Consider the following 18167-nt stretch of genomic DNA (forward strand, 5'->3'; position numbering starts at 1 on the left):
ATAAAAGACTTTCACCTGATATAATTATATATTAAAATCAATTTATATTCAGAAGATATGAAAAATTTAATTATTTATGTTTGTTATCCCAAAATCTTGTTGTTTGTTTTCATATCCAAATTGTTAACTTACCAGATGGGTCACCGTAATATCTATGTACGTTCTAGAACCTACATAGATGAGGAGTATTCGCATGTATGGTGGAAGTAAACAGATTTCTTTATTTTATTCATTATTAATCTTTAGCTTTTTCATTCTCAGAGACCCGTGGCAGAGTATTTGTTTTTGCTGTACCTCAATTCGAATTACATATCACTAAAAATCAAAAGAGAAATGTCGTCTTCCTCCATCGGATTTGGGTTTCGACCCCGACTTTCGTTTATCTGATAGTTTTGGTTTTCTTTTAGAATATCGCTACAAGAGTTGGTTTAAGTAACCAAATTTTAGTTTGTCTTCTTGATGTGGTTTTCGTAAATCTCCGATCTAATCATAATCGCATCTTAAGCGTTTTATGCACAACTTCGTTTTGATAAACAAAAGCTGTGAGTTTTGTTAGTTTAGCTTGTTATCTTTTGGGAAATTATTAGGCAACTTAGAGAGTTAGAAACAAACGGGCAACACTATTATCGTATTCATCGCCGGACTAATAATAATAATTCGAGTAATCATAATAAATTTATCATACATACATACAAGCTCCATATTTATGTTATTGTTTTTTTTTTAAGTTGTTTACTTGAACTAATTTTAAATGTTTGATTTTAATTTAGAATTAATTAATATACTTTAAGTTTCTGTTAGAATTTGCTAAGAGTTCATTTAGTTAGTTAATGTTCCAATTCGTTAAAGCCTTTCCTACACACACATATACATTTAAATAGTTTTCTCGCTAACTTAGTTCTTGGAAGAAAGTTTGTAATTTTTAGTTTTTCAATAGATTTTGATTAGTTCACTTTGGAGTACTTCGGAAAAAGGATGGGAAATGTTGAATGACGAACTGAAACCTCTTTGCTGTACACACATATACATAGTTTTTTAGGGGAAAATGAGGTTGTCACACAAATGCGTTAATGCTGACTAAGAGATCATTGTCGATGAGAAAAAAAAGGGGAGTAGGGGATGAAGATCATACCTACTAAACTACGGACCACTTAAAAAATACACGAATTCGTATTAATATCTTCATAATTTTCTAGCAAACTTTCGTTCCTTGTTCGTTTCCTGGCTACACACAAATCGTTTGCTATTAAAATGTTCCTTATTGTGTTCGGATTTTGTTCAATTGGTTTTTGGACTCTGCCCTTCTCGTCAGTTATAGATCCTATTATTAGCTAAATCTCTTTAGTACTTTCTTCAAACTATTTCGCCTGCTATGCTACTTTATGTTCACGTTATTAAAACATACACAGTAAATTCCTCTAAAATGCTTCGGTTTCTGTTGTTTGCTGTTGTTGTCTTGTCACCTAAATAAAGTAAATAGTGTTGCATATTTTTATAATTAATATTTGGGTTTTTTTCATTAACGGGTCCTCGCTAATCAAATCCGACTTTGCCGCCGCAGAATCTGGGTTGGGCACTTTTACATACTTCATTTGTTACTTGTTTTATTTTAATGTGCCCTTCATCATACAATACATTACACATTCGGCGTTGCTTTCATTTGAGTCTGCAAGTGCTTGCATTTAATTAAATATTTTGCTCGTTAAACTCGAAAATCAGATTTTAGAGATTACAGTTGTATTTCGGCTTCAGATATTCCTCGGGTCCATCAATTTTTATATTTGGCGACTAAACACACACGACATGTCTACAAAACGAATTCAATTTAGTTTAAAAACTTTTTAAGTTAGACTAAACGTAAACGTAAATCATCTCGATCTGGATTGGGATGTGACTGCCTCCCTGGCCGAGGATGTGCATCTCGACGCCAACCTGCTGCCGCCGGCTCAGAACGAGGCCTCCACCAGGTAGGTGCCATCCATGGGCTGATTGTTTTGGCTATTCTGAGCATTGCTGGCAGCCGGCATGTACTTGCCGCAGGCCTAAATAGAAACGAGAACAGACCAGAAAGCGGTAATATAAAGGCTCGGGGTCAGAGTTTACATGATTAATGATAGCTCCAGAATAGCATGATGTGCCTAAAACTAAAACAGAAGCTGGATCAAGATTCCAGCCTCCTATCAGACTCAAAACATTCTTAAGGATGCGCACTGAGAAATTTGAATATATATTCTACGATTTTGCTGTCTCGTATATAAATATTTTAAAGAAATATAAAATATATGTATATATAAAGGAAAGGACATTGTTTATTTTACATTTGAATCAAATTACGTTACTATATACATTTTAATACAATAAAGAGCTCCATATATTTGACTGCACTTAAAGAATTTATATTTACAACATTTTGTTTAATATATTATCAACATTTTCGGAAAGAAGTTACATTTTTGACTGATATTTACACCATACATTCTACATAGCATCTACACCCTTACTAAATCTGTAAGTGCAAGACTCATAGCATACTTTTTGATGTAAAACACTATATATTTGACATAGGAAAAGTGCATATCCTAGAGGAGCACCGATATATTTAGTTTTGTCATGATTACCATCTGCATTTATCCGACCTGAGTATTTATAGTACATTGAAATGAATTTAGAAATGAATTTTATAATGAAAGTTTAATGACTAGGGGCACCAAAATCATGTTAATTTCCCTAAGATGCCCCCAAGTGATATCCTCGAGGATGTTTTAGTTCTTCCGAAGGTGAGATGTGAAAATTTACAAGAGTACAAGACCAACAGAGGCAACAAAGTCAACACACACAAACGGTATATAGTACTAATAAAGAGAGAGGGGTTACGGAAAGCGGTTTTGGACCCACCTGCTGGGGGCACTCAACCCCTCGAGTGCCGGACGGCGGTAACTTCCGCACTTCTCTCTCCGTACAGGGTATGTGGGGGCGTATAGCTTACCTGGTAGCGCTGGGAGCAGCATCGGCCGCAGCAGGACTGCAGCAGGCCGGCGGCACTGTTTGTCGAGTGGGCGGGACTGGCCATCGGGGACGGGGAGCCCGGCCTCTTGGGCTGGCCGTTAAACGGTATTTCTAACTCGACAAATTCTCGATCCTGCGGTTTTTGAGCATTGAGAGGTACAGCCAGAGAAGAATTTTACAAAGAGAAACGAAGAATACATAGAGTACAATGTTTTTCTTTTCTTTTCTTTTTTTTCAACAATTTTACAATATAGAAATCTTGGGAGGGGGAGCGGGGTTTTACACACACAAAACACAGGACTTAAGAATTGGGTTCAAGTACATACGCATAAACAAATACTTGGAAAGGTGGAGGGGGTGAGGAGAAAGGGGAAGAGCGAGCGTTTTTAGCCCCTTCGAGTTTAAACAACAATTAAAACATTAAGCTGGTTTATGTAAGGGGGGGGGCAAGTTATAAACATTTGAACGCTACAATTTGTTAATGGGAAATTGGGTGATTTTCTTGTTTTGTTTTTTTGTTTTTCTTATTTTGCGGCTCCTAAGCAATGACAATTGTACGAAAACACTATGAGAACAAACTTTTTATCGAAACAGCCAGGGGGCGAGGCAGCGGGCGGGCAGTCACTTAGCAGAACGAGAGCGGTAAATGCGGGGCGGTTCGGTGGGCATGGGCGGTGGCGGGGGCGTGGCAGAGCGGTACGAATGGAAAGCAAGCGCCAGCCAGCGACATTCGAGTGCGACTTTGGCTCAAAACGCGACCACATTTATGGCCGCTTCTAACCGATTCTCGATTTATGACAAAACGCTGTTTTATTGATTTGCTGCTTTTAGTAGAGAATTTAAGAGCTCATCAAGTGAAATTGCTTATGGTTATGACTAGCACACATACAAAATAAAGATGGTAATGGTGCATAATAATCGATTATGAAAGCAGAGTGAGAATCACTGAAAAGTTTTGTCAATTCTATTAAGTGTATAGTACATTAAACATTTTAATTCATATTAGTAAAAGCTGATATGACAATTCTGAAACTTATTAATTTATTTAGATTTGTTTAAAAACTGCAGTATTTATAATTGCATAACAAGTTTTTCCTTAAAAAAACTCCATTACCATCCATATTATTTTCTGTCCATGTTTTCATTATTCTTAAACAATAGTGTTGTTTTCCTAACTTTTAAACAAATTTTTGTCTTCGAAAATAGCACAGTGAGCTGGCCAAGAACTATTTTGAATGGAATATGAATTGTGCTCATAAAAAAATAGTTAATGCTGAGCCATTTAATGGAAAATGGGAATTTACTCTCGATAAATTAGGCCTTACAAATTGTGTGCTTTAATGGGGTTTTCATATCCACTTAGTGACTTTGAATTGTTCGTGCCGATACTTCGCCTCACTTGATGAGCCCCTTTGGGCATTTAAAATGTTTAGATTTTGATATGGTTTCTGGCCTGTTTGTTGACAGCAATCGATTGCATATGGCTAAATGGGCGTTTTGGAAATTTCTTGATAGCATGTGGGGGAGCATTCGCATATTGTTCGAACCGATTCTGTTCGGTAATGACCTATTCGAGGAACTTAAAACAGAATACAGCGCATAGCATTCAACACGAATCGTTCTCTAATGCCAGAGGGTATTTGAAATCAACAAAAAACAATCGACAATCAACAAAGAAGAAATTAAAATTGAAAATTGGAAATCATAAAAATTAAGTACAACGCGTAAACATGAACGAGGTTAGATAGAACGAGAAAGGTATAAAGAGAGAGAGAGAGAGATGGAGGGAGAGGGGTTAGAGAAAGATTGAAGAAAGAACGGAACTTAAATACAAACCGAAAGCACTTACTTTGGCGAATTTATTTATATTCGCTTTTTTTCAGAGCATAGACATTGATATTCATTGCTTTTTATTTCTATGTTTTATATTTGCTTATTTTCGAAGCCAGTTTCGGGCTCAGATCGTGTGAAAAACATGACACAAATGGTGAACTTAGAATATATAACTTAGAACGAAATACAACAGATCGCACACAAAAACGATAAATACCATAATAATGTACAGAAAACATATTCAAATAAATCGATAAAACTAAAACGCTTAACAAAATGCACATACAAAAGATGCTGAATATTCGCATTTCAGTTCAGTTTCTTTTTCTCTTGGCTTTCTGCGATTTTTGACTATTATTTTGATTTATGAGAAGACGCGTCAGTTCTAAAACGCCCAACAACATATCCTTCGTCCTGCCACTTGCTGATATTGCTGTCGCCACCGTTGATGTTTTTTTGGCTGTGGGTGTCGCTCTCGTTGATGCCGTTGTCATTGCTTTCCTAATGAGCTCGTGGCAAACCTTACAATTTCTGACTACAACTGAGATGTTCAAATGTTGCTACATCTGTCACGGAGTAGAAACGAAAAATGTATAGAGACAGAGTGTGATTCGAGAGGTAGTAAGAAATGATAAGTTCAAATCATAAGTTCAAAAACACTGAGCGCGCAATCGAGTGACAATAATACGTATATCACATGTACGAGTATGTATACAGAGAGATAGAGATAGCTGCACAGCGAAGGACAAAGCTGCCTCGCACATTGCGTATACGCACCGTTGTCTTCTCCAGACATCGCAGCAAATGATGGTGCTGCAGCTCGAAGATGTCCTCGTCCCGATAGTTGTCATCCAGCTCGATGCCCGACTCCTGGGCAGCCCACCGGGCCTCGGCGGCCTTCTTCTTGCTAACAAAGGCGGCTCCGGACGAGGCCTTGGCAATGCGGATGCGCGCCAGGCGAGCTTTCTGCAAGGTCATAACACATAATGAGTATTTGCGGGTGGTGGGTGGCATTTAGTTGGGATGCACACGGAAAAATGGATGACTTTCACTGGCTCCCAGATAAAATTTTCACCGATTTAATATCAGTGTCACAGAACCTGCTGGCCAAATCTGTAACTATAATTACTGGTAATTCCAGTCTAAAGTTCTTGTGACACTAACGGATTCCTCGGGATTCCCCAGATAGCCTTTTCTTACCCGCTGCGCCTTGCGCTTGTCCGCTCGCTGGTTCTGGTGATAGATTCTACTAAAGTTCGATACGATAACAGGTACAGGTAAGGCGATGACCAGCACACCGCTAAGCGAGCAGACGCCGCCCACAATTTTGCCAGCTATTGTCTCTGGCACCATGTCGCCATATCTGCGACGGATGGAAAGATTTCAGAATAAGATTAGATAAGGCAATGGGAAATCTATCCCTTTCAATTGGCATGAGAAAGTAATGGGAACACACACATGTATTATCACTCTGAATAAACTCACCCCAGCGTCGTCATTGTGACGATGGTATACCAGAAGGCCGCCGGAATCGATGTGAAGTTGGTGCCATTGACGTTCTTCTCGGCGTAGAACATGACGGTGGCAAAGATGATAATGGCCATGGCCAGCGAGAAGACAAGGAAGCCCAGTTCGCTGGCGCAGGACTTGAGCGTGTAGCCGAGGATCCGAAGTCCTTGCGAGTGGCGCGAGAACTTGAATATGCGGAAGACACGGAACACGCGCAGCGTGACGAAAGCACCGCTCACGTCGTCGTTGTCGGTGATCCCGAGGCCAATGTAGTACGGCATAATGGCCACCACATCAATAATGCTCATCACCGAGCGCACGAACTTGCAGCGATCGGGGGCGGCGAAGAGTCGAAGTAGGTACTCCGCCGTAAAGATCATCACGCAGGCGGTATCCAGGCAGAAGAAGACGATCTTGTAGCGCTCGCCGCAGGGCAGAGTTCCCGCTCTGCCCGGCCGGTGGCCACACGGCACCGTCTCCACCACGTTGGCCATCACGGAGACGGCGATGAAGAAACCCGTAACATAGTAGAACACCAGGGCGCTCGTCGACGTGTGCGGATTCTCGAAGGCCCGCCACATCTTCTGGCGCATGTTGGTCAGCTGCTGCAGATTCTGATCCCCGTTCTCCGACAGCTTGTCGTCCATCAGCCGCTCCGCGTTCTCCCGCTTCCGGTCCCGGTAGTCCTCGTAGCAGCAATCGCCAATGACATCCGGCATTATTCCAAAGAAGGCCAGCTCCTCGTCGTAGCTGGTGAGGCATTCGTGCTTCGGGTAGTGCAGCTTGCCCGTCCGGTAGTAGTTCAGTATGTGCCGGAAGATGTCCGGGTCCCGATCGAAGAAGTATTCTTTGCAGTCCTCGTCGTAGAAGAACTCCCTTTCATTGGAACCTGAATATAATCAATATTAATGGAAATAAATTCAGTGGTACTAGTGGTTTAAAAAGTTAATAAAGCTTGTTTACAGTTGGTAATATAGGAATATTGGCACTTGTAAATATCTGAACATGTTCTTGGGAGCAATTATGCTTTTCTTTTAAGGAAAAGATACATATATGAAAATGTTATACAATAAATTTGATATATATATACATATGTAGAGAGAAGCATTTTCAAGAACATTTTTTATTCGATTTTCCTGAATTTACTGAAAGGTTTTTTATTATGCAGAATGAATAATTTATTATACAGCCAATCGTCTGTAAACTGTATAAACTATTAAACAAAATGATGCTGGCATCAAGATGAACAAAGCATTTTATTCGTTTTTAGCTCTGCGTACAAAGTAGAATTGTTAATGCTATAAATATTGCCCTGCTGCCCAAAGAGTATGGGATTAGTAATCAAAGGTTTTAGTAAACTTAAGTTTAATTAACAAAGTCTTAATAGTTTTCCTGTTTTTATATTGAAGCTTGTATTTATAAGGGGTTAAACCGCTTTTAGTACCTTGAGTACTATATTACGTATGCGTACCTAAAAGGGTGTCCGGATACTTCTCCAAAGTATTCCGCCACGTCTCGAAACGCCGCCCGGAGACGTTGATCAGGAGCTTCTCGTCGTCCGTTTTGCGGCGATCCTTGGGCATCGGGGGCGGTGGCAGTGGGTGGGTGGCTATCGGCACCCACCCGATGGCCGCCGCCCGGGCGAAGGGCAGCCAAGCGGCGACCGAGGCCATGCTATGGGGTGGAATGTTTCAGTGTCCCGGCTGACAGTAGGGCTTCTTTCTTGCGCTCCTCGCTGGGTTCCGTCCACCGGCTGGCTAATATCCTATATTATTTGGCAGTTTATTGGGGTGTCCCGGGTGTACCGGGCGCTCTGCGGGATGGAGAGTCCGGTGATTAACTCCTATTTTAAAGCTTTCGACCGCCACCCGTCCTTATTGTGCTGCGAGTGCATGTTTGCAACTTCTGGCTAGCTGTGTTTTATTGCTTGAACTTATTGCTGTCATTTTGCTGTGGCTGCTGCTACTTTTGCTTTTATCGTTCACTGCGGGGATATGAAAAGTTTCTCGTGTTCTCCAGTTATGTTGATGTGCAGCACTGCAAGAAAGTGAAAAAGTTCGCCGCACTTTAGCACAAGTTTGCGAAGGAAAAGGGGTCGCAATGTATGAGAGTTTTAATTCTACGAAAAGTTTTTAAAACACGCTCACAGCTCACACACAAAATACTGAGAAGCGAATATTTTGCTGCAAGTTGAGCACTTTATTTGCCAAACTTAAGACCGACTAATATCTTGAGATCTTTAATGGTTGTTAGTGAAAATGTTTGTGCCCTATTTCGAAGCAAGTACCATTTAATAATTGTTGTTGTAAATAAAAATTCCCAGAAAGACAGAACAGAAATGCAAAAACTCGTATAATCTATTTTTAAGCACATATTTGAAAATATTTATTTAATGACTAATGCTTGTGCAGAAATTTTCCAATTTGTTGTAAACAAAGACCCAAGATTACCCTTAAATCCCCCACAAATTCCCAGAGACCAAGTGTATAGTAAAGCAATCGGTTAGGGTTCGCTGAATCGAATTAAAACCGCCCACATTTAAATTAAATGCATCCAATTGTTTGAAATTCACTTCAATCGAATTCTAAAGTTTATGGGGAATCCCAAATACTCGTAGTATTGTCTGCTGGATTCTCCGATTTTCTCAAAGCATAAATATTATCATAAATCTGGGGGAATAGCACCCGAGCACAAACTACACACACACACACATCGGCCCACTCCTCAATTTCTCGCTTCACTTGTTTACATTATCAACTTATCCCCCCCACTCCCCTACGCCCCGGCGTATATATAATTATTCACGGCAATCGACAGACAACGCCATTCAATGCGTTTTCGAGCAGCGCTCTGTCTAAATATTTAAACAAGCCAAACAGAATCGCAGGGAGGGACCATGGGTCTGGCATGGGTCCGGCAGCTGGGAGCATTACTTTGGCCAGAGCCAGTGGAGTGAACGACCAGCGGATGGTCTTCTTCCATCTGTCCACGACTGGATGGATCTGGTTTGGACCCGAACTTCTTGCCTGGGATGGAAACAATGGGAAAATGGCACCCATACCTTTTGTATTTTTTATAATGATTATATTACTATAAAGAAGAATATAAAAGTTCAACAGGTTGAAAAGAAAGTCCCATTAAATACAACCTTTCATATTATAATGTATATTGCATTCAAGAAAAATCATAATTTTACAGGGTAAAATTAAGTCGCGATCGCATTGTCAACATGCAGTTTTGGCATCTACATTTATGACGAGAAATGATTTTACAGATACCATATCTAAAATTGTACTCATCCTATTTTTGTTATAACAGGACATTAAAGTCAGATTTTCACTTTTGCGTACGTATCGTAGCGATCTAAGCACACTTCTCTGGTGCGCTTCGTCACTACGTAAACTGCAATTCATAGTGACAAATACTCTTTCCACTTTTAAATAAAATAGGTATAATTTTATACACCGACATTCCATAAAAAATAAATTAATTAGAGAAAGAACTAGATTTAAATGAAGATTTACATATCAATTACTTTTAATAAGTCAATGAATTCAGACTAGACATATAATGGCGTTTCATTTCGTATTATTTGTTTTCAGTGTGCCTTTTACATACCATGCTAAAATTTTAATCTGTTTTAGGATTTTCCATTGCATTCCGTTTTGAGTGTACGCGAAAGATTGGGTGGGATGCGTGGGTGGCTTTGTTGCTCGATTTCGCCAGTCGCACAACAAATTTATGTGCATTTCAATGGACAGTAAACACCCTGCAAATCTTCCTTGGGCCACAAGTCATTTTCCCAACAACAATTAGAACGCAAAAAGTTTTCTTATCTGTCCTTTGGCCTTGCGCCCACTTCGCGGCGACAAAGCACCCACCCAACTAACCGCCCAACTTGGGAACTGTGACACAAAGTCATTTGTTTCCATAAATGTCATGGCTTGGCATGACTCTTGAAGTCTATATAATGTGTTTCTTTGATTTATACAATATTTATGGCTCTGTGTTTAGTTGTTTTACTCTAGCACTGCCACGATTGTTACTCCATTGCTACATAATTCCAACCAAGAGCACATCGATTGCACTACCAGAAAAAGCAGTTTAATTTGTTTAACGCACCCTTATTAAAAATGGTTGTATATTTAAGGGCACCTGTCAACTAGGAGATGCGTGATATAATATAAAAATTGTGAAACAATGCTCATCACATAGTATTTAAAAGAAAATGTGGTTTAAAAAACAACAGTCGTCACGCTGAATTTTATATACGCTTGCAGTGGTTTCATATCTAAGCAAGCCTCTAAATGCCGAGTAAGAATCACTGGGTGATCAGAAATAACGAAACTTAGATTTCGTTTTTAATATTTTCGATTGTTATTAGTCCGTTTTCTATGATAGCTATATGCTCAAAATAAAGCCTAAAATTATCAAAGGGTTTAATATTCGTTTTATTATACCTTCATCAGATAAAAGACTTTTGGATAAGTTTTATGCAGATAGCTTTACCACTAAAAGACCAGTTTGAGTAAAAACGAAGGGATGGACCAGCAGACGTGGCTATATCTACTCCACTTTTGGTTCTGATTAAAAATATATATGTCTATCAAATGTCTCCTAGCTGCGCTTTCCAATTATATATAGGATGTATCGAAAAATTATACCTGTAAATAGTTCGATATTTCTTCCATGTCCTAGTATACTTTAATACAGCCAAAATAATTAGGAGTTCAAAATTTATTTTATTAATTGAATACTAAACAAGAGAAATTTCTTGTGTTGTAGTTCCAAATTGTAGTGTATACTCAGTTAGATGATTTCCCAAAGTTTTCCTTGCAGTAACCAAATGATTCTTGAAAGTAAGGAAAAGTTGAAGGTGTTTCGGGTTAAAGTGGATGTGGCGTTTGTCATTCGGCGTTGCCATAACAATAGCCATTAGGAGTTATTAGTTTGCTGAATGGAAACCAGTGAGACACGACACGGTCACAAAAAGGTTGTCGGTAGTTGAACGCTAAGGTTAGAGAAGGTTAGCTCAAGTGATAGATGAGAATGGGGTTGAGATGGACTGACTGGGCTTGTCTTACATCACAAGTACTAACTTGTATTTGCATGCAGTACATGCAAAATAGATATTAGGGTCTCATTTTGATTGATGGCAGCGACTCATTGTTTGAGCTGAATAACTGTTACAGTAATGTATAAAAAGGATATAAGATGTTATTAATACATTCTTATATAGTAGAAGCTCAAAATGAATAGTAGTAGAAAACAAAACTAGTAAGCTCAGTTCCCCCAGTGCATCACATCACACAATACGCAAACAAATTTTGCGCCCATTAAAGAAAAAAGAAGAGTCAAACAAACCGACAGATTCAACCTTGATTGCCACTCCCACAGAACCCACACCCCATAGAAGCACCCACTACCACCCACACACACACCAGCACTTTTTGAAACCCAGCTGAGTGTCAGGCCTTAATGTTTTAATGCCGCATTATCCTATCAACAATTTCCTCTATATATTGACGTTATTACTCTTCAAAGAAATACACGGGAAAAAATTACACTGTCTGAAGATAAATTTTTTGATAGGAATAAATGTTTTTGGTAAATAATTTCGTATTGTGGGAAGGTGTATTTAAATTTAAATGTCCTTCAACAATGTTTATAATCTTTTTTATGTCACATTAAAGCCACTCAAGTCTGAGTTTAAACTATACATAGAAAGGAGTCAATCGAGTCGAAATATAAAAGAAAATGACTAGAACATATTTTTCATTAACCGTTACCTATTTTTATAGGCATGTTAGCTTGTTATTTATTATTGATTTTGATTGAGTTTGACAATGTTAAATCCTCTTTTCTCATAGTGTATATCTTGTCGTTGACCTTGCTTTTCTAGCTCGCATTGTGCGAAATGGAAATTAATCAATGCCGTTTGCTTTGCTCTCCTGCTCACCTAACACCTCCCACCACCCACCGCTCACTGCTGACGCTGATGATGATGTCTGGGTGTCGTTGGGCGATTCAAGGATAGCTTCAACATCGCCATCAGGCAATTCAGCGGCAGGATCAGCCTGTTCGGTGGGTGGTGTGTGCTACCAGAATAAATTGTCAAACAGCAAACGAGGTGGCAAGGTCGGTGGGCTGGTGTGGTGGGTGGCTGTGACCCGTCCGGCTGTCCGGTGGAAAACACCTTGGCGCCAAACGGGGCTGCTGAATGCGACTTCCGGCTGCTGGCGAAACAAAGGCGCCACATGTCCCTATTATACATATTTGTCCCACCCTGTGCTTTCATTAATTATTTGCATAGTTTATTTTAGTTTTGCGTGGCGCGGGGCTGCCTAATTATTTGCCAGTTAGTTGGCTGCTTTTAGTTACAGTTCGTCTCAAGGTTTCACTTTTCCGTGGGAGGGAGGGGGCCGCAAATAGACCAAAAACAGAACAACAGCATGCGGCAACAAAGCATCTCTCTCGTCATAATGATGTGGATCCATCCATCCATCCATTCATCCATTCACCCATCTGTCTATCCATCCATTCATCCATACCTTGTTCCCTACAACCAACAATGTGAGACTTTTTCAGTTTTCATTCGAGTGGGAGTATTCGGACTTGGTCTTGAACTGTGACAGCCATTATAAACATTTCAATCAGAAAATTTCGAATTTAAACTGAATTGAAAGGTGAGCGAAATGAACTCCCAGTAGATTATCAGCCATCAATCAATTTCGGTCTAAGAACTTCTTTGTCCGAAAGGTCAATTTACATAATTAATGATATAAATATATTGTTTAGTAATGCGAAGATATATCGAATCAGATTTTCTATTGAAAATAAACCAACAAGCCGTCTGTTGGACTTTATTATGATTTAAAAATTGGTTTTAAAGGATATTGTAGCTTATTATTCCAAAACAATTTATAAGCAATTTAACATAATTAATTGTTTTGTTTTAGCAAATAATAATAATTTAAGATTTCTTCTATATACAAAGGTACCACCATCATGGCACAGTGCTCAGCATAAATATAGCATACTTTTCTGACCTTCAGCATGGGAATAGCCATATCAATTTACACCTCGGAGCCTCCGCAATTATTATCTATTAATGTTGCTTTCAGGGCATATCAGCATCGCATTCCTTTTTTTTCCACCCCTGTTTGTGTTTCCTGACTGCCCGTTTTTTTAATGTTTATTATTTGTTTTTTGTTTATTATAAAGTACAAACAGGCAGGCGGACCGGGACCACCCACTCGGCCCTCGAGACCGTTCCATTCAATTTGCGGGACCCAAATGCTAGTTAGGCATTAATGTGCGGAGCACACGAGAAATCTACGGAAATCCTGTGAATTTTCCATCGCAGCCATTGCGTGGGCCCGCCTTATTATGGCGGCTCGACTTTGACTTTCTCTTTTTAGCCCTCTCGAAGCGGAAGTCATTTTCGCGAAAATCGAGGGGGGCGGGGGGTGGAAACGGCGGGCAGGTTGAACACAACTGCAACTTTGAGGCAAAATGCGAATCAAAAAGAAATGGACGCGTTTCCAGATCATAAAGGCAATTTTATAGCCTGGTGGGCATTTCAGTTTTGTATTTTTATTGACAATAAGTTAACAATGTTTACGTGTTTAGTTGGTTGTTGTTGTTGTTTGGACTATTTTTGAGGCATCACAACAACCTCCTGACCGGACCAAAAATACTCGGTGTTTTCCCAACTGCTTCGAATTTCCCACATTTCCCCGCGATGATTTTCTTTTGTTTACAATTAGTTTTTTCGTTCTTTTTAAATTTGTTCCATCGGCTTAATGAAAAATGAGAAATATGTACTACTGAGCAGAGAAGCGCGAGAGAACGAGAGAATGGGAGAATGTGAGAAAGGGAGAGTGGGTGAGAGTCTCATTTTCTCTGCGCCTGCTCATAGGACCCTTGGGCTTTGGATACGGGCTAAGGATGTGGGTCTCGGTTTCGGTTTCGGGCTAGCGTTCGGCTTAGGCTGTGGGATCCGGACTGGGATTGGTTCGGATTCGGGTTTGGGTTGGTGTTTGGATTTGGGGATGAGGAGGGCCTTTGCCCTCGCCGTCGGCCCAACATCAAAAAACATTTCGCCATTTGTCTCTGGGACCTGTAAAGATTTTCTAATTTTCCTTGTACTTTTCACTTTTGCCCGTGAGTGTGTCGCCGCGCTTAAGTAGGGTTTTATGTATCCTCCCACTAGGAACAAAATTGAAGGTGTCTCCTCGAGTAAGGTGTCTATTTGGCAAGCATTTCAAAGAAACTAATTCGCATTAGTGGCACCTTTTCCCCCCATGAAAATTAAATCGGTTTTATACACGATTTATTTTCAATCGTCAGAGCTCTATAAATATCTCTGCTGCAATATTGATCCCACACCCAGTGCACTGCATTTTGGGTCAGCAGATTTATCATTGCCAACGGGTAAGCTAATTATGCTTATGTTATTATTATAATAATATTAAAACATCGAATCATAATCAAATTTGTTGCTTTTGAAAACAATTATTCGGATTAAATTTGCACATGGACAGAAAATCTTTCACATATCTTAATAGCCGATTGCAATAATTATTTAAAAAACATAAATTTGTAATTGAATCATAAACATCGCGATGTTGGCTATAAATTCAAACAAAGGCATGCATTAAATGCATTTAATTATTCGCCAACTGATGCATGGACAATTAAAATCATCTCAATTTGGAAACGGAGTAAAATAATTTCAACAATATTTGTTTGCATTGGCAAGAAAAATATTGACCAGCTTTCAGCATCCTTCGCATATTAATTTTTATGTAGCCGCAACACACTGCGTATGCTTATTATTAATTCAAGCATTGCCCATACGTCATGTTGTGCCAGAGGACAATACAAGAAAAGGCCGAATGCGTCGACAGCAATTCGATTTCAAGGTGATTTATTATTTAAATTTCATGTTCCGAAACAAGTCTGGGCAGCAACAAGAAGAAGCAAGGGTTGCTGGAAACTGGTAAACTCAATGGCACGTGCACTTGGAAAAACTGAATCAAAATAACATGTATTCCATATTCAACTATTTGATCCTTACACTTGTTATTTTGGCTATTACCTTTTATTATTATACCCACATCATTTGTGTGATATCTATGTAATCATTATACAATACGTATACTTCTCAACCGTTAAAGTTTTTCTCAAATTCATAGCTTACACAATATAAGAAAATGTTGGGATTCGGGATGTTCAAGGATGAAACTTTGGAGTTTCCGCCGTTGTTCGCATTAATTGCAAAAGACATTAAAACTTTATAGAGTCGTGCTTATCAGTTGGCCAACATCGTCAGCTGGAAGAGCTGCAATGTAGCGAATCCACCACCACTAGCACCGAAAAACTTTCGTCCTGATGGCCATGGCAAGCAGGACACCAAGAGCGGTTCAAAGGGATGTGATGATGCGGGGCGTCCAGTGGACGTGCAAGTGGCCCAAAGAGCCAAATCCTGGGTCGCACTGGGTGGATGGTGCGGCTAACAGCGATGGGGTGGTGGTTGCTTGGTTGGATGTGGCCAATGGCGTAATTTATGTAGGCCCGCTAAGCCTTTTCATGCGTAAAATGTGTTTATATCTGCGTATAAATACGCGTACAACTGTGACCACGTACGGGATTGTGTACTATATGTGCTTATTGGGGTGTAAGAGATATATGTATAGAGATACAACCAGGGGTAGCAAAATAATTTGCGGTCGAAACAAAAAATCTTCAATACTACAGGATATTCGTGATAATTATTACTAAGATCTTCAAGAGTAAAAGCACTTATTTCTATTAAGATCAACCCCATCGATTTGAGGTGAGGTAATAAAAGAACCGCATTACGGTGTCCATGTGCATTAAGCTGCAATAAAAGTGTAATTTTAAACCAATGATAACAAAACAACAACTACTGGATGTGCGGCAGCTGCTCTGCAACTGCGCTGCAACTGCGCTGCCTCTGCTGCTTTAAGCGCGTCATCAAAGAGACACACACACACATAGAAGAGAGATAAAGCCTTTGTGTGTGTGTGCGCTTGCATCGGTGATGCTGGTATTAGTGCAGCTTTGTTATTGCGCCAAAAACCAAGCCAAGGATTTTTCACACATTTACGCCAACAAATGGACTGCAGCTGCACTGGGCAAAAGGATAGTACATAAATTTGATATCTGCATTATTATACTCATTAATATCGGGAAAATAAATGTTAGGTTGCAATCCAATTCCGGGATTCTACTTCAACATTTTCAAATGTTGGGTTTATTTATAAGATAAGAAATTTATTGTTAAGAAACACATCAAAATCCCTATAAGTTATATGATTATATTTGAATGAGAGAAATACTACAAAAAAACTATGTTCATATGTAAGTAAAATGTAAATGGGAGCACTACAATCTGGCTAACAGTAAAAATAAATTTTAAAGGAATTATTGTTATGCTTTGAAGGAATTTTTAAAGAAATATCGGAAAGCAACGATTTTTCCCAGTGTCCTGTTTGCTCCTGGCTGCCTCGCTCTCTCTTTCTCTCCTACAGACGACCTTCACTTTCGTGGGACCGACCGTTATATATTTTGTGTGCCTAACGCTTTTTTAACGTGTTATGTTGTTTCTCTATTTTCGCTGGCCCGCTGGTCAAATTAATACCCTGAGTGGGTGGTGCGTGTGTGGAGAGGGGGGCTGAGGCGATTGTCGATTTAAATAGGCCAACTATGCAGAAAAAACAACTTGTTGTTGGGCTGCAGGCACGCCATAAGGTGCACTTAAAAAGCGTGTTTTAAAATGAGCTAACCGCATGGCAAGGATATGGGCGGTTTGAACTAGATGTGAATTTTCCACACTTATTTTCCCTCTGGTTTTCTGTTATTTTTTACGGCTGTTGTTGTTGCTGAGAGAACGAGCGCTACAGCAACAACAAAAACAACAACAACAACAACAGCAACATTCGCGGATACACACATTTTCACAAATCAAAAAAGCAAACGAATATTGCCACACAAACCCGTACACAGAGAAACACACTCCCACACACACACATACACACAAATGAACAAGAGAGACAGACAGGGAAAATCTCTCATTTTTTATGGATTTTCTGGGAAGGCAATCTGCTTTCGCTGATGTTTGATTAAACAATTGCTTTTTATACTCCTGTTGACTATCGTCCATCATCTGCCCGCATTTCGCTGGGAAATTGGGGAAAACTGTTTACACATACATACGCACGCCTTTCGTTTTATTGCATTTTACACTTCTCGCCTCTTACACTTTTCCCACCTCATCCGTTCCTCCTTTCGTTAGCCGCACATTTTCCGCACTACTGCGTGTACATTTTCCACGCTTTCGATCCGGGAAATTCGATGCTGGCCCCTGTCTGTTTTTGGAAAAACAATTTTTCTGACACTTTTTCAGCCTTTTCTGCACGCACGGGGGCCACAAAAAACTTGGCCCAAACTGCGTCCCGCTTTTTGCTCCGCTCGGCGTTTTCTTGGGGGCGTTCAGACAAACAGTTTTCGACAAACTGAAAGTGAAAAGTAAATGCAAAAGCGCCAGCGCCTCCGACAGTCGGTAGTTTCACTCGGAGCATGCGAGTCCGAACCCAAATCCGAACCAGAATCCGGGACAGCAGCGAGATGCTCACGGCGTCGGCGCACTTCGACGAGCAAGTGGTGGCCACTGGCCTCTGAAGACGATGCAGAATCGAAACAGATGTTCATGTTGCCTTCCGAATGAACTATGATCAAATATTTATGGCTAATACCACATATCAATGGATTCATATCAAGGATATCACAAT

At 39.8% G+C, this 18167-nt stretch overlaps 1 protein-coding gene across 3 annotated transcripts; it reads right to left on the reverse strand.

The window, feature by feature from the left end:
• Window positions 1-176: 176 nt before the first annotated feature.
• Window positions 177-17894, reverse strand: Shal (Shaker cognate l). 3 transcript variants are annotated; one of them, NM_001104176.2, is made up of 7 exons: window positions 17648-17894; window positions 7820-8385; window positions 6325-7237; window positions 6040-6202; window positions 5617-5805; window positions 2987-3139; window positions 177-2042 (listed from the first exon to the last, which is right to left on the reverse strand). In NM_001104176.2, the coding sequence occupies exons 2-7, from the start codon at window positions 8019-8021 to the stop codon at window positions 1947-1949; spliced, it is 1716 nt and encodes a 571-aa protein (NP_001097646.1). In that variant the 5' UTR covers window positions 8022-8385; window positions 17648-17894; the 3' UTR covers window positions 177-1946. The 3 variants fall into 3 exon arrangements, with proteins under 3 accessions (NP_001097646.1, NP_001262055.1, NP_524159.1); NM_001275126.1 differs by lacking the exon at window positions 2987-3139 and having other exon boundaries at window positions 1764-2042; NM_079435.4 differs by lacking the exons at window positions 177-2042; window positions 2987-3139 and adding an exon at window positions 4908-5405 and having other exon boundaries at window positions 17637-17894.
• Between the last annotated feature and the right edge of the window lie 273 nt (window positions 17895-18167).

The sequence above is a fragment of the Drosophila melanogaster genome, chromosome 3L, assembly GCF_000001215.4.
Source record: "Drosophila melanogaster chromosome 3L".
Lineage (NCBI taxonomy): Eukaryota > Metazoa > Arthropoda > Insecta > Diptera > Drosophilidae > Drosophila > Drosophila melanogaster.